A 17,078-nucleotide genomic window follows, 5' to 3' on the forward strand; every position below is an offset into this window, starting at 1 on the left:
GTTTAGGCGGGAAACCCGGGTTATATTTGGGGAGATGGGGGCGGAGCCAGCCATCAATACAACATACCGCCAGTGAATCCCAGTTCACTGCAATAAGTAATGGGGAGATTTGATCTTCTCGAGTTGGCTGGGAGTTGCACTTACTGCTTGCTAAATAACCCCATCTACAAGGATGTGTTTTGAGAGATTTGGCATTTGCTACCACTTTGGTAGAGTGTGTTTTCACTTGAGGAATCAGTGTTGGCAAGTACATTAACATCCATAGCCAAATTTTTAAACTGTGAGTGTAAAATGTTTTCATTCTCGCTCTTCAGTGCCTTTCTTCTCCACATCCCTCTCTCTACCCTTAATCAATGCTCATCCCTTTCCATCTGCCTCCTCACTCCTAAATTATACTTGTCTCCAAAACTCTCTTTGATCTCCTGTCATGTTTGATATCTTATTTTAAATCCCATCCCTTAAAGGAATCCCTACCTCGAAGAAGGGATCAGGCCCTAAGGATCGGTTATACTTACCTTTACCTCCTATGGACCCAGCAAGTTTTTCCAGCATCTCTGTGTTTTTACTTCAATCCCGCCCTCCCCACTTTAACGCTACCTCCCCTCATTTCTCTTCATTTGGCCTCTTTAATTCTCATCAATCCCCTCCCCTCTTCTGTTCTCTTCTCTGCAGCTCCCTCCCATTCACTAACATCTGCTTTCTCTATTGCCCCGCAGCGAGTGACACCTGCAACGAGTTCCATCCCATGTTTTTCACACATGACCGATCATTTGAGGAGTTTTTCTGCATCTGTATCCAACTGTTGAATAAGACCTGGAAAGAAATGAGAGCCACATCTGAAGACTTCAATAAGGTTAGTGCTTCCACGTTGCTAGAGTGCAATATGAGAACATCATGGTTTCTGATTAATTTCCTTTCAATATAGGATGATCTTGCAGTTAAATATCACGTAAACTCACCAGTTACTGTTCAGATTTCAGATTTACTGTCAGAGTGCATACATGACATCCTTTACATCCAATTATTTTTCCCGTGGGCGAGGCAGAATTACCACTTATTGGTAGTGCAAAAAAAAAGACAGGAAAAAAATGGGAGGAAAAGGGAACCGTGGTTATCAAAATTGGTGAAGCAGCTAAGTTAAGAGGAAGAAGGAGGCAGACATTAGATTGAGGAAGTAGGAAGGGCTTATGAGAAGTATGTGGTAGCCAGGAAGGAACTTAGGAGAGATTGAAGGGGGCATGAGAAGGCCCTTGGCAAATTTAAGGAGAATCCCAAGGCGTTATGTGCATACGTGAAGAATGGAAGGATGACAAGAGTGAAGGTGGGGCCACTTAAAGATAAAGAGGCAATAGGTGGAGGTTGGGGAGGTCCCCAATGAGTTCTTTGCAACAGTATTCCCCAGAGAAAAGGGCATGGATCAGGGTGAGGTCATAATAGAATAGGCTTATATGCTGGATGACGTTGAGATTAAGGAAGAAGAAGTGTTGGATCTTCTTAAAATCATTAATGTTAATATGTCCCTGGGGCAGGGTGCATTACACCCCGGTTGCTGTGGGAAGGGAGGAAAGAGATAGTTGGCGCGTTGACGAACATCTTTGCGTCCTCCTTGGACACAGCGGAGGAGCCAGAAGATTGGAGAATGGCAAATGTAGTCCCCTTGTTAAAAAAAAGGTTATAAGGAGAATCCTGGGAATTGTAGTGTGATAAGTCTTATGTCAGTGGTGTGCAAACCATTGGAGAGGATTCTTAAGGAGAGGATTTATGAGCATTTGGAGAAGTTCAGTCTACTCAGGGATAGTCAGCATGACTTTGTGAGAGGGAGGTCGTACTTTAGGAGCCTAAATTTTTGAGGAGGTAACAAAAGAAATGGATGAAGGTAGGGTGGTAGATGGAGTCTATATGGATTTTAGTAAAGGCTTTTGGCAAGATCTCCCATGGGAGACTCGTTTGGAAAGTTGTGAGGCATGGGATCCATGGAACCTTGGCTGTGTGGATTAAAAATTGGCTTGTAGGTGGAAAACAGAGGGTAGTAGTGAATGGAAAGTGTTCTCCCTGGAGGTCAGTAACTAGTGGAGTTTCACAGGGAACTATTCTGGGACCCCTGCTCTTTGTGATTTTTCTAAATGACCTCGATGAAGAAGCGGAAGTTTGGGTCGGTAAGTTTGCGGAGATTGGAAGATTTGTAGATGGAACTGAAGGCTGTCGTAGGTTATGAAAGGATGCAGAGTTGGGTGGGAAAGTGGCAGATGGAGTTCAATCCTGATGAGTGTGAGGTGATACATTTTGGAAGGTCAAAGCTGAAGGCTGAGTACAGGGTTAATGGCCGGTTACTTAACCATGAGGAAGAGAGGGACCTTAGAGTTCAAATTAATACATTTCTCAATGTTTACGCTCAGGTTGATAAGGAGAAGTAAAAAGGCCTTTGACAGGGGTGGTCTAACTGTGGCTCACGAGCCACATGCGGCTCTTTGACATGTGCGCGGCCTGTGGAAATGTGTTGGCTGTGGCAGGAATCATACAAGCAGGTGCTCACAATGATAGTTTTAGTGGGTGTGGCTTGCGATAAGCTGTCTTGCAGTTCTCAAACATTTGAAGTTTATCATATGTGGCTTTTGCATTCAACAAATTTGGCCACCCCTGGCCTATGGGATGCTGGGCTTCATTAATAGGGGGACTGAGGTCACGAATTGAGAGGTCATGTTGCAATTCTATAAATCTCTATAAATCTCTGGTGAGACCACACTTACAGAATTACAGGAAGGATGTGGAAGCTGTGAAGAGGGTGCAGAGGCGATTTACCAGGATGTTGCCTGGATTGGAAAATACGTCTTCTGAGGCAAGGTTAGCAGAGCTGGGACTTTTCTCTTTGGAATGTAGAAGCATGAGAGGTGACTTGATAGAAGTCTACAAGATTATGAGAGGCATAGATAGGGTAGACAGGCTGTGCCTGTTTCCCAGGCCAGGAATAGCAAACAAAGTGAAGGGAGGGAAGTTTAGGGGAGACATCGAGGGTGTTTTTTTTTCACACTGCAAGTTATGGGGACCTGGAATGCCTTGACAGGGATGGTGGTGAAGGCTGAAACATTAGGGGCATTTAAGAGGCTCTTAGACAGGTGCACGGATGGAAGAAAAATAGAGGGTTACAAGGTAGGAAGGGTTTAGTATTTTTTTGGTAGAAATCATGGGTCAGCATAACATGGAGGGCTGAAGGGCGTGTACTGTGCTGTAATGCTCAACTTGATCTCCCCACTTCAGCCAATGCTGCCAGACTAGGAACCAAGCTGGTGCTTTTTTTTTGCTGCACTCCTTCAATATCTTTATTGGGTAAGGAGGCCAAAATTGTACGTGGAGCCCATAACAGAGTCTCACGAGCCCCTTTTAAACTGCAGCACCTGGGCCTGGGTGCAATTACTGGGGCAAACGTGCTGCGAGGACCTTTCAAACCGCAGAGGGATTAACCCATTAAATCGCCAACCCGGCGACTTAAAGGTGATCCCGTCCCTGCAACGGCGTGTCATGCACTCACCAGAAGAACCGCCAGATGTTCGGGTGCTGGCTGCCCGGTGACGCAAGCGCTGACGTCACCGGAATAAGCGGTTTGGCCATTTTTGTTTTCCAATCTCCTGTGGACGCAACCCAGGTAAGCTTAACTGGGTTCCCCGATTACCTCTGAGGTAGGCTAGGGGCCCGGTTGGATTCCGACGGGGTTGACCGGGTCGGACCCTTTCAAGCAGTCGCGTAATTGGGGCACTCACCGAACAATTAACCCCATTTCACACGGCAGTTTGAAAGGGCCTACTAAGACTGTATAATTGTTACAAAGAATCATTATTTACATACTCAAATCTGTCTGCCGCTCTTGGTTGATTGCCTTTTCCTTTCCAATGGAGTGCAATGACACAATTATAGTGGTGGGAAAAACAATACCTGCTGCTTTTAACAGTGACAGGAACTTGATTGTGTGTGTCTTGCTTGGCTGACAGATACTTAAAGAACAAAAGGAATGTGCTTTAAAATTCCTGTTCCTGTCATTTATTCCGCCCTCTGCCTCATTTCTCTGTGTCCTCCCTCCATGACATCCTGTCAGATAGCCGCAGTGCCGCAGATCTGATCTCTCCTTGCCTCAGGTTTGCTCACCCTTCCAGTGAACTCTCGTTGATTACATATATTTACCTTTGATGGACACTAGACCCTTTCAAACTGCCATGTAAAATAGGGTTTCCCCTGCAGTTACACAGCAGAAAGGGCCCGACCTGGTCAACCCCATCGGAATCCAACTGGGTCCCTGACCTACCTCAGGGATAGTCAGAGAACCCAGTTAATCTGACCTAGGTCGCATCCATGGGCGATTTGGAAACGAAAGTGAGAGATATGTTTATTCCGGTGATGTCACCGCTTGCACGCGTGCATCACCGGACAGCCAGCATCCGGACATCTGGCAGTACTTCCGGTGAGTACATGATATGTCATTGTGTGGGTGGAATCCCTCTTAAATCGCCGGATTGGCGATTTAATGGGTAGATCCCCCTGCACTTTTGTAGAGCTCGTCGAAAGAACCAAAGACTTCTTGATCCAAACCAAGGCTTTTATTAGCAAAAGATAGGAGCTCTTCACAGGTGGCCGATCAGTCCGAATGATCCGACCTGGCTAGGGACACAACCCTTTAAGGCCCAGACAGTAGGCGTGGCTAAGCTCTCAGCCAATCGCTGTAAGCACAGGCATTACACTCTAGATACTGCAACTCTATACATTGGTGATAGGTCTGTACTATCACAACTTTAAAAGGAGCTTCCAGCACCTTTGCCCCAGTAATCGCACCCAGGTCCCAGGAGGGCGTCCCAGATGCTGCAATTTTAAAAGGGGCTCCTGTGTGACCTGCTGAGCTCCTCCGGCATTTCTGTGTTTTTACTCCAGTCGCAGCATCTACAGACTTTTGCGTTTCACTCCAGTGATACCTTTCCAGTATCGTTTCTGATTTGTCGACCACATTCCTTAATCCTTTAATCATCTGTTGAGCTCCCCACTTTTTAAAAGGCAAAAAAAACAATGTAGATGCTAGAATTCTGACATAGCACTGGATACTTGGTGATGCTCAGCATGTCAGGCAGCATCTGTGGAAAGAGAAACCAAGCTAACATTTCAAGTAAAAGGTAAAGGTTTCGTTATTGTTGCTTTGTAGCATTCGCGCTACACGGGCATGGAGAAGAACGACATGCCCACCAAAGCCTTGAAATCAAGAGTGGTTTATTGCACTGGCCATCATGTTTATATGGGCCCCAGGCACTGACGTCAGGGCACCACATCATCAGAGCGCTGGCCTGGGATTGGCTGCTGTTTGTGCCACTATTCCCGTCTTCCCGCCGGGCGGGAAGTTACCTGGGATGACAACCAGTGTCACCCCCAGGTCTGTGCGGTCACCGGGCTCGTCGGTCATTTTGCATCTCCTTTGCGGCCCACTAGAACATACTACTACATTTAGAATGTAACGTACATGAAATTCTTTAACTTTGTCTGTCTACTGTAAGGCAGACAGAGAGTCGCCACTTGTCCAGCACCCCTCACAGAAACCTATAGCACCTCGTGTTCCTAGGCGGTATCCCCTCCAAGTACTGACCAGGCCTGAGCCGCTTAGCTTCTGACATCAGACAGTCTCAGGTGTATTCAGGAAATTAGGCCTTTTGTCTAAAATATTTACTCTTTCCCTCTCCACACATGCTACCAGGCCTGTTTCCACCATGTTTTCTTTTTTTATATTTCTGCCATCTGCTGTTGTGCCTTGGAGTCAAATTCTGGCACGCGTTGCACTTGTAAAGCAGTTTATGACACTTAAGTATGCTGCATAGTCTTCAGATTATATTTTCATGCAGCCACTGGAGCTAGCTGTTCGATGGCTATTGCATATTGATCTGTAATAGTTTAATGTCGCTCCAAGGAGCCGATTAAAACTACTGTTGTTCCCCTCACATCGAGGAACTCGTCTGAGACAAAGTACACTGGATTGAGAAAGAAATCCCTTAAATACTCCACATCAGTAAGCCTTCAGAAATAATGAACAAAAGTCACTGTACCTCATCTCCCCAATGTTGTGACTCCCCCGTTTAATGGATCTTTTAAGTGTTTCCATTACATTTTGAAAGGGAGAAGCACACAAACGTACAAAGATAGTTGCACAGAGAAAATTTTTAAAGATAATTTTGTGGTTTAAAAAAATGCTTAAAACTTCTTTAACATTTGAATTTGCCTCGTTTGCATATAATGTTGCTATAAATGTTTTGAATCCTTTAAGGAACAATGGGGATTTGGAACAGTTTTAGGACTTCCTTTGCACTGGGATTGTAACATTGATTTTAGGGGAAGATTACAAATGACAAGTTATATTCCTCGGAGTAAGAAATGCCCGACTCTGTAATCTGCCATTGGACGAGGATAAGGATTTTGTCTTGTGGCCTATCGGTAGGACCTCTAACATCGTTAGCCTTGCAACTACCATATTTTCATTCGCATAGCGCTCACTTGCAATTAACGCGCACAAAACGCGCGGAAAATCTGAAATTATGTTAAAAAGTTCTTGTATAGCGTGCACGCATATACTGCGCATTTAGTATTAGTCGGTCCTGTCCAGAACCTTCATAACATACTCTATAAAAGTCACAAAGCGATACATGCACAGGTGACATTATCAGCCTGTATTGTGATCACCCATATCTGATTGAGCCTCATCAACCATCATCCAAAAGGCCCTCGCATTTTGAGCTCCGCACATATTGCCTTTGAGATCGAGAGTCATTTTGACAATACGAGGGGTCAAACGCAGATCTTACACCGCTAACTTCAAACGGAAAATAGTTACGAGAGCAGACGAAACTGGCCACCGTGCCACAGCCAGAGAGTTAGAGGTGGGCGACTCATCCACTCGTGAGGGAAGGAAAAAGAAAAATGAGCTTGGGAAGATGAATCCACGAAAACGCACACATCGTGGCCCCAAAGCTAAATGACCTCCAGTTAGGCTCTGACTTGAAGGAATGGGTTCTTGGTCGAAGAGAACAAAATCAGGCCGTATCTACAGTCGCCATTCAGATGAAAGCAAAGCTGTTGGCACGTGAAAGGCATCCCGGATTTCAAGGTGGGTTTCTGATGGATATCAAAGTTAATGAGGCAAAACAGATTGTCAGTAATTCCATTCAGGTGATTAAAAATAAATTTTAATGTAGAACCAGTTGATGCTCAATTTTATATTCCACGTGTAAATAATGTTCTATTATGGAGTGTTTACAGAGATAATGCACAGCGGGTTACCCGGTTTGTAAAACAGCATATAATGCGTGCCACAGTCCGTGGAGTACTGTGCCTGCCAGTTAGTTCACTTTCAATTGATGGACTCTCCATTTGACTCCTCTCGCAGTGTAAAATCTGAAGTCTGTACAAGCCAAGTTCATTGTCATCTGATTGCACAAGTACAACCCGGCGAAACAGCGTTCTCCTGCCTTCATTGTATAACATGCAAACACGCAACCAGATGCCATACACATACAGACAAACAATAAATGTTACACATGCTTATTGAGCACCTATTCATGTTTTGGATAAATAATATGGATATTTATTGCCCTTGAACTGGCGGGATTGCTCTGCCGTTGCGGAGGCCATCTAAGAGATCCCCAATGTTTGGCCTTTGAATCACAAATACCCCAGGAGGGCAGCTCTTTTCCCCCTGAAGAAAATTAACAAACCTGATGAAACAAGGATAAATTTCTAATTTTGTGTGGTCATCATTACTGGTGATAAATCCAGATTTTTCACCTGAATCCAAATTCCACAGCTGCCATGGTTGGATGTGTATTTTCCCAAGGTGACTAGTGATCCCGTGTGTCTTATTCTCTACTAATAATTCTGCTGAGTTTCCTGACCAACGTAAATTTGTGAACAGTTTCCTTAACTCCTTTTCCCTTTGAGCAGAGTTAAGTTACACATTTGCTGCCTGCATTATTTTTGTAAAATGCTCAACTTGGTCATTCAAGCCTTGAATATGTCTCTGCGTGAGCTGCAGAATATTTCAGAAGCAGAATTTATGGTCATGAACATCACAAAATATGTTGTTTTGGAGCAACTCACAGTGTGAACATTCATATAAACCACATTACAAAATGTAAACAATTAGTGCACGAAAAGTCAAAGTCAGGCAGTGTCTTTGGTTCATTGATCATTCAGGAATCTGATGGCAGCGGGAAAGAAGCTGTCCTTGTGCCACTGAGTGCACCTATTCAGACTCCTGTACCATTTTCCCAATGGTAGCAGAGTGAAGAGGGCACGGCCTGTGTGGTGTGGGTCCTTGTGATGAATCTGTGTCATGCTCTCAGTCTTTCGCTGTGCTTAGTCTGCTCTCCTGACATTGGACGTGTATTATCTCTATCACTGAAGACACTCCCCTTGGGTATGACTGTGTATGCGCCCATTATCATTCATTATTATATTACTAAGTTTCTACCAATAAAAGCCATGATTTCTGGTTAACTTCACAGCCTTCGGTTTCTTCATTGACTGGCATTTCAGTCTGTGAGTATAGATGCTGCTTTTTTAAGACACCGCCTCTTGTCCATGTCCTTGATGGAGTGAAGTCTGGTGCCTGTGATGTCGCAGGCTGAGTTAACAACTCACTGGAGTTTATTCTCGTCCTGAGAGTTGGTGCCTCCATACCAGGCAGTGATTCATCCAGCCAGAATGCTCTCCACCGCAAACCTGTAGATGTTTTCGAGAGTCTTTGGTGACCTTCGGGGTTTCCTCAAGCTTCTCACAAAGTGCAGCTGCTGGTGAGGCCTTCTTCATGATTGCGTCGACATGGAGGCTCCAGGACAGATCCTCGGAGCTGTTGACACCCAGGAATTTGAAGTTCTTGACCCTCTGCACTGCTGGCCCCTCAGTGAGCATGTAGTCCACAGTGTTGAATGGCAGCTTGAAATGTCTTATTATATATCGTAATGGAAAATGACTGATCATTCAAAAGAAAAGGTGGTGTAACCGGAAAATAAATGACTGAAAATTCCCTCGCTATTGCATTAATCCCAAAAACGTGCATATTAATTGCCAAAGTCAATCTGAAGTCTGATATTACTTTCCATTTGGGGAATTACTTAGAACTGTCCTGCTTTTAAAATGAATGCATCCTGATTTTTGGACCCTCCAATGGTTCATTTGATTGAAATGACTGTGAAGTCACATTTAAATTTACATCTATCCCATTCAAATGTGTTAATTGGTTTTGAAGTTTGATTTTGATCCATTAACTTGGCAACCAAGGTGGGGGTTTTCTTTCTTGTTTTAATTGCGCTGATTAACCGTCGCCATGAAATTCAGTATCTGGGACACTGGGAATTTCGTAGCCTCTGACCTAAAATGCTTTTGGATTTCCTGCATATTTTACAGCATGGTTGAATGTCGTACAGAAATTGCCCCTTCAGCACCAACCATTCTTAAATTTATTTTTGCCATACAGGACAGAATCAGGCCATTTCGGTCCACGAGCTTGTGCCGCCCAATTGACCTACAACCCCTGGTACGTGGGAGGGAACTGGAGCCCCCCCCCCCCGGAAAACCCACGCAGACTCGGAAAAACGTACAAATTCCTTACAGACAGCGTGGGTTTCCAACCCCAGTTCCGATCACTGGCGCTGTAACAGAGTTACGCTATCCACTACGCCAACCGGACCTGACATTAAACTAATCCCATTTCTCTGTCCATGATCCTTATCCCTCCATCCTCATGCTTACATGCTTATTAAAGTCATTTTTGTATCTGCTTCCACCATCACCTCCTCCCCTGCTGTGCCTTTCCGGCCCCAACCACACTCTGAATATAAACAAAACATGCCTTGCAGATCCCACTTAAGGTTTCCCCTCTCACCTTGAATCTATGTCCATAAAGCATTGTAGTGACCCTAATGGGGACTCTGTGTGTTGCAAGGCAGGCAGTAAGCCATCTTGTGTAATATTACATGTTCTTCGCTATTAGGTGACAATGAAGGAGTCTTAAATCTTGAATACTTCAGATAAAAAAAGTTAATTTCTCACAGGATTTCCATTGGTCAGCTGGGACCTGTAGAGAAATTTTAGCAATGTTTAGCTGCAATCAGAATGTGATATTTCTTCACTCTCATAATGCACAAGACTTACTCCCAGGAAGTATAATGGCTGATGTGTTGAAGGTTTTCGCATCTTTAAGCAAGATAGGAGTAAGACCAGGTTGAGAAGTGTATCAGGTTCGCTGCGTTCACAGAGAGGCAAGTCTGGACACAAATGTTACAATCACTTGCACCTTTTATTAACACACGGGAAACAAACAATGTTAAACGGTACTCAATTGCTATTCCACTAAAGCGACGATATAGTCATTCACCTCGGACTTTGGTTGGACTCCGACAACGGTAAACCTATACTCAACCTGCTCACACAATACAAACAGGGAGTCTTACACACACTCATGATTCCCTGACCAAAGGGGTTGCGGTTCTCTGCAAGTACCGACCTTTCACAGTGTAATGCACACCTTACCCATGACATTTCCAGCGATGTCCACATTGGCGAAATGGCGTGGAGCTTGGACCACGAGGCAGAGAGAAAGAATGTACTGTGCCCTGGTGTCATATACAGTGCTAATATGAGCCTCTAGCCAATAGTGATCCTAGGTGATTAAAATTAGCCAACGGCAAAGAGTGCATTAATGGGTGGCTAGAGTCCAGCCTTGATTGACAGGTGATGCAACTTCTGAATAAGTTTCAGACACACAGGGCACATGACCACCCGCAATACACACATTCCAGACAGAAAGAGAGGCCACGTTTTTTTCCATACACAACTATTTCATTTTCAAAGTTACTTTTGACATGGTGCAAAGTAGTTGCAGCTCTAATATGGATCTTTGTTGGTTATAAGTCATTTCATACGGCCAAATAGTGTATGTTCCCATTATTCATACACTGTCTAATTTTACTCAAGAAATTTCTTACTCATGTTAATAATTTACCTTTAACTTTGATGATCAAAAGTCTGAAGGATTTTCGAGTTATTTCTGGTAGTCCATCGAAACTATATCCATTGACTTTTACCTTAAAATATCCATTCACTTATTTGGATCATAAAAGAGGCTTGTTGACATGCTTAATTCAAGCTTTTATTTAGTCTTTTTGGTATAATTACATGATGCGTTTAGTGTCTTGCTCTAAGATCTCCCAGTGCGCACATGCTCTTGAGTGAACCTGCCATTTCTTGAATGCTCGTAAAAAGATATTCTTCTCACCTTTAAATAGCCAGTCAGAGCAGCTGGTATTGACCAAGGCTGGAGGGCAAACTCCACTTTCATTATCATTAACCCTCTTAACACAGGGATCATTTCATTTCCACATTGATTTTGTAGTTTGGAAGGAAAGTAGAAGGCCACAAAACACATTCTTTGCATCAGCTCCTTTTGATGGTTGTCACGACTCTGTTAACCCGGTTGTCATGGCACAGGGTCCTGCAATGTTGTTGTTTTAGTTGGCAGACAACAACATCTTCACACATCACAGCTTGTGTCAAAGATCCGACTCCGATCCTAGAGGAAGGGGAGACCTGAGATTTTATCAGAATATTTAATTGATGTGTAAATAAAAAGGTTGATCAGGGAATTTAAAAAAATACAACTCAAGGCATTTATTGGTCAGTTTTGATAACTGATAGTGTGCAAAAAATTGCTTATAATTTTTTAAAAAAGATTGCTTCCATGGGACAGTAATAAATTATCAATTGTTAGCAATGTTTGATTTTTTTTCAACCTTTTGTGTGAATGAAACAAATTTTGATTTATTCTGAGGTATATAATATAATCGGCAGATGCTGCAATCAAGTGCAGTCCACAAAAATGTGCTGGGGAAACTCAGCCTCTTCAAAGGAATGCCCACCCGAAGAAGCTCTCCTCCTTGTCTTTTACGATGCGACGTGTCTCCAGCACTTTGTTATGTACTTGATTTGTTAGATTTGAGTTAATTGTTTATATTTTATTTACGATGCACTAGTTAATGAGATATTAATGGACTTGCACTTGAGAAGTTTTGCCATGTATTTTAGTTTCATATTTTTCTTTTAAAAGTTCACTGCAACAAAATTCAAACTTACAATTTGACTAAGTTGTTGTTGCTGATGCACCTGAAACTTCTTCCAAAGCCCACAGAGTTTCCTGAGAATATAATGGGAATTTTAGAAATGTAAAATTCGGCATTTGTATAATCAGCCACAGTTCCAAATTGTTGGAAATGCCAACATGTTTATCATGTAATCGCCACAAACCAAGAAACAAATTGTCCACAATTGATGGGTAAAGACTTGTTCCTTCTGGTCCTGAAGGACACAAACTCCTTGAAGCTCACACAAGAAAATGGAGAATCCTGCAGTGCGTCAGGAGGACACTCAGTTTATCCAAACAGTCACAGTTTGAGGGAGCTCTGTAATTGGTTCCATTATCCTTTCCATTTGCTGTAGTTCTCATCACCTTCTTATTTTTTGTCCCATATTTTATGTCTATAATACTTTGCCTATCCATGTTTGAGATCCATAGTTAAATCTTCATCAGAATCCACCAAGTCTTTCCTAAACAAAATAATGGATTCCATTCTCTTTTACAACCATGAGAGTGACAATGTCCACGATACATTCTGTGCAATTGGGTATTTGGTGTTTTGGACATTGTGCGAGCACCTTATTATTTACTTAGTAAAGCTAATGGGATACTGTAGTGTACCTGTAAACTTTTTTATTTGTAGGTAGGGATCAGTGTGGGGTCTGACACGAGGCTGAATGGAGAGAACGGGGCAGTGGGATCAGTGTGGGGTCCAACATGGGAGTGTGGGGAGAGAGCAGGGCAGAGGGACCAGTGTGATGACTAACGCGGGGCAGTAGGGAGAGAGCGGGACAGTGGGATCAGTGTGGGGTCCGACAGGGGTGTGTGGGGAGAAAGCAGGACAGTGGGGCCAGTATGGGGACTAACATGGGGCTATAAGGAGAGAGCGGGGCAGTGAGACCAGAGTGGGGACCAAGATGGGGCTGTGGGGAGAGAGCGGGGCAGTGAGATTAGATGGGACTGATATAGGGCTGTGGGGAGAGAATGGGACAGTGGGATGAGTTGGGACTGATACAGGGCTGGGGGGGGAGAGGGCGGAGCAGTGGGATTAGTTGGGGCTGATACAGGATTGTGGGGAGGGAGTAGAGGAGTGGGATTAGTTGGGACTGATACAGGGGTATGGAGAGAGCGGGGCAGTGGGATGAGTTGGGTCTGAAACAGGGCTGTGGGGAGAGAGCGGGGCAGTGGGATCAGTTTGGATATACAATGTACAATTTCCTATAGCTAGCTATTGCTTTATCTAAATTGCTGCGGACTTGCTCGCAGTAGCTGAATAATTATGGGACCATGGATGTATATGCAGTCGGACATTGCCCGAATGGACGGTAAGTGGTGCATACCTGTAAATGAATGCACATGAACTTGCTCAAGGAAAGTTAGCACTGTCTCATAGCTTCAAAGCCCAGGATATTTGTCCATTGGAAAAACAGTTTGCTTTCACCAAAACAAAATTATCCATTGGAAAATGTTAGTTATTTTTCTTAAAAGTTTTATGGAACAGAATAGGCCCTTGCCTTGCCAACCAAGTGGGTATTCTGGGCCAGTCCTATTTGCCTGTATTTTGTGCATATCTTTCTCAACCTTTCCGATCCATATACAGTAAAACCCCTGGTATAGGACACCTATGGGGATTGGTAGATGCCAGATAAGTGAATTTTCCGGTCGCTTGAGACTGTATGTGGCGTGATTGGCGGACTAACTGCTAGGCAGCTCCATTTTAAAACTTTCAGATTTTTTTACCTATTTATTTTCTGCAGTTCTTTTTTTTGGTCCAAAATGCTTGGATGTGGGGCTTTATTATACCTGTCCAAGTGTCTTTTGAATGTTGTACCCAATTCTCTTACTTCCTCTGGCAGCTCATTCCAAATATATATCACCCTTTGAGTGAAAATATTGTTCCTAAGGTGCCTCTCAAATCTCCCCTCTCTCCCTAAACCTGTGGCCTCTAATTTGAGCATTATCTAACCTGGAAAATAGACTGTGAGCATTCACTACATCCATGCCCGGCATGATGCAGGTTGAGTGCTCCTTATCCAAAAATCTTTTGAGTGCCGACATGAGACCACAAGTGGAAAATTCCATGCCTGACCTCACTTGCCCATATGGGGCTCTGACGCTCTGTTGGCGCCAGTTTGTTGCCAACCTTCGTCACCACCAGACCAACCATGATCACCATCAGACCAACCATCATCGCTGCCAGACCTACCATTGTCACCGCCAGACCTACCATCATCACCACCAGACCTACAATTGTCACCACCAGACCTACCATCATCACCACCAGACCTATAATTGTCACCGCCAGGCCTACCGTCGTCACCACCAGACCTACCGTCGTCACCGCCAAACATACCGTCATCACTGCCAGACCTACCATTGTCATCGCCAGGCCTACCATTGTCACCGCCAGACCTACCATCATCACCGTCAGACCTACATGCATTACTCTCTGTGATGACTCTGGAGGAAACATTTTAAAAAGTCGTCCAGCAGAATTTCTAGTATTTGGTGTTGCATTTATCTATTTTTGCAAGCAGAGATCAAGTTTTTTTTTGGTAAGTACAAAACATTATTTTTATGTGAAATCTGAAATCATCTCCACCTAATATGGCATGTTTGAGTGTTACATGATTAGCAACATTACTGCAATGAAAAAATAAAATACAGTCTACTGTAACCTTTTGATCGAAGCACAACATTGTCGGTGGAGACTGAAAGCCTGTCATCGTTTGTTGTTGTTGTTTAACAGCTGATACAGGATTTCCACTGATGCTTAGTTACCAAAAACAGAAGATTCCAAAATCCGAAAAAATCCAAAATCTGAAACACCTGTGGTCCCATGCATTTTGGATAAGAGGTTCTCGACCTGTATTATAAACATCCATAAGGTCGTTCTCTCGGTCTCCTATATTCTGGGGACTAAAGACCCAGCTTATCTACCTGCTCCCCCAGTCCTGACAATATCCTGGTCATGGAAAGAAGAAATGTTCTTGTTTTGAAACGGACTTAAGCAACATCAGGGCGACTGCTGTGGGATGGAGAATAGCAGGTTGGATAGTTCCTGTTTGAAGGCTGAGAGAGAAGGGAAAGAAATTATTGTCACGATTTCTAGTCTTCGCAGCCCGTCCATTTGTAGAATCATCACATTTGATACACTGCCATCTGGTAGGTGAGTTAAAAGAGGCTGTGAGTCAGAAAATCTGCATTGCTGAGCACAAAGCTCGATTTTAAATTTAAATTTTTAAAATCAAATTTAGACATGCAGCCACGGTAACAGGCCATTTCGGCCCACGAGCCCATGCTGTGCAATTACACCCAATTAACCTACACTCTTCTCCCCCCCCCCCCCCCCCCGGTATGTTTCGAAGGGTGGGAGGAAACTGGAGCCCCTGGGGAAAGCCCACACAGACACAGGGAGAACGTACCAACTCCATATAGGCAGTGTGGGATTCGAACCCAAGTCCTGATCGCTAGCGCCGTAACAGCATGGCGCTAACCGCTATGCTAACCTTGTCGTAGAACCATAAAAACACCAACTAGTCATTGAATAGTAATTCACAGAAAAAAAAGCAAACTTGGAAATATAAAGTCCCTTTCAGAAGTTTGGCCAACAAAGTGATCTTGAAATGTAATCACTGTTTTGTAATAAAGCATGGGAAACATAGTTGTACCCCCCCCCCCCCCCCACCCTCCAAATGGAAAAAAACGAAAGCACTGGTTGATCTGCTTTGGAGATGTTGGCTCAGGGGTAAATGTTGTTTAAAATATTATAACCATGCCTTTGCTCCTCTTTGGCAGGTGTGTTTTGGGGTCGGGGATATCATGGGATCCTTTCTGTCCGCTCGAGAGGAAATACAGACTCTTGTTTAATGTCCTTAATTGGATAATATTGCCTAGAGCAGGTCAGGTGGCATCTGTGAGGAGAGAAATCGAGTTGATGTTTGAGGTGGATGACCTTACATTCACAGTGGAAATAAAATGAAGTTTTATAGTAGCAGTGGATATTGGGAGTGACAGAAAGCAAAAGAAAGGCTCTCGTTGGGGAATTTAAATGATTAAAAGGAGTGAAGGTCCGAATCGGACAAGAAAAAAACCAAAAAGTAGAACTGATGGGGGAATGCCGGGTCAGTGTGTCTTTTTACACAGCAAGCTGGGAGCAAAAGAGGCGGGACGTTTCACAACTCAGCATCGGCGTCTAGTCATGTATAACATGCCATATTTAACAGCAGGTTAGACCCATTTCTTTTCCCAAAAATGGCTCAAAAATATTCCCCCAGTCTCATATGCAAAGTTGACATTAGGATGATAATGGTGAGTAATGCCGACAGTGACCATCTTCGCTGCGCAGCTCACTAACATCACCGCTATCTATTGCTGGGGACTATTGGGAGACTCTCCCGGTGGCCCGTTGCAGGTCCCCACACTGGTCATTGTTGCATTGAGAAAGTGTCAGATTCGAGAGAAACGAGTCTGGACACAAGGGTTTGCAATCAAACATTACTTTTATTAACTTACAACAATTAATACAAGAGTGTGGGAAAAGCGTAGCGGGAATAAAACACGCACAGTTTATAAAAGACCATGGGAAAATATAGTCACAATAAAAACGTGCACAATTTATAAAAGAGCATGGGAAAATCTGCAAGTATTGATCTATTCCAGTGGATTTCAAACTTTTTCTTTCCACCTTAAATAATCCTTATCTATCATTGGGGGTGTATGCTGGGCTGTCAGGGGGAGCAGGCTTCAGACTGTTGAACTGAGGCAAACCCATCGACCAGCTTGGTCACAGCACAAGGTGACTAGAGACACCTGGGGACAGCTGAGAGCAGGGCAGTGGGATCAGTGTGGGGACTGGTCTTTTAACACAATGCCATTCCCTAACACTGATCTCCTCTCCCTTAATATCTGAAGGTCTGTCAGTGACTGTCTT

General features: G+C 43.8%; 1 protein-coding gene across 5 annotated transcripts in view; it reads left to right on the forward strand.

Annotated features, from left to right (window-relative positions):
• elmo1 (engulfment and cell motility 1 (ced-12 homolog, C. elegans)) overlaps window positions 1-17,078 on the forward strand; it is a 339,660-nt gene that overhangs the window by 237,472 nt on the left and 85,110 nt on the right. For all 5 annotated transcript variants that reach the window (XM_069907380.1, XM_069907390.1, XM_069907389.1 and 2 more), the window contains one exon: window positions 717-853. In XM_069907380.1, the coding sequence (XP_069763481.1) occupies window positions 717-853 (137 nt within the window). The remainder of the gene's footprint in view (window positions 1-716; window positions 854-17,078) is intronic.

This window comes from Narcine bancroftii, chromosome 1 (genome assembly GCF_036971445.1).
Source record: "Narcine bancroftii isolate sNarBan1 chromosome 1, sNarBan1.hap1, whole genome shotgun sequence".
Taxonomy (NCBI): Eukaryota; Metazoa; Chordata; class Chondrichthyes; order Torpediniformes; family Narcinidae; genus Narcine; species Narcine bancroftii.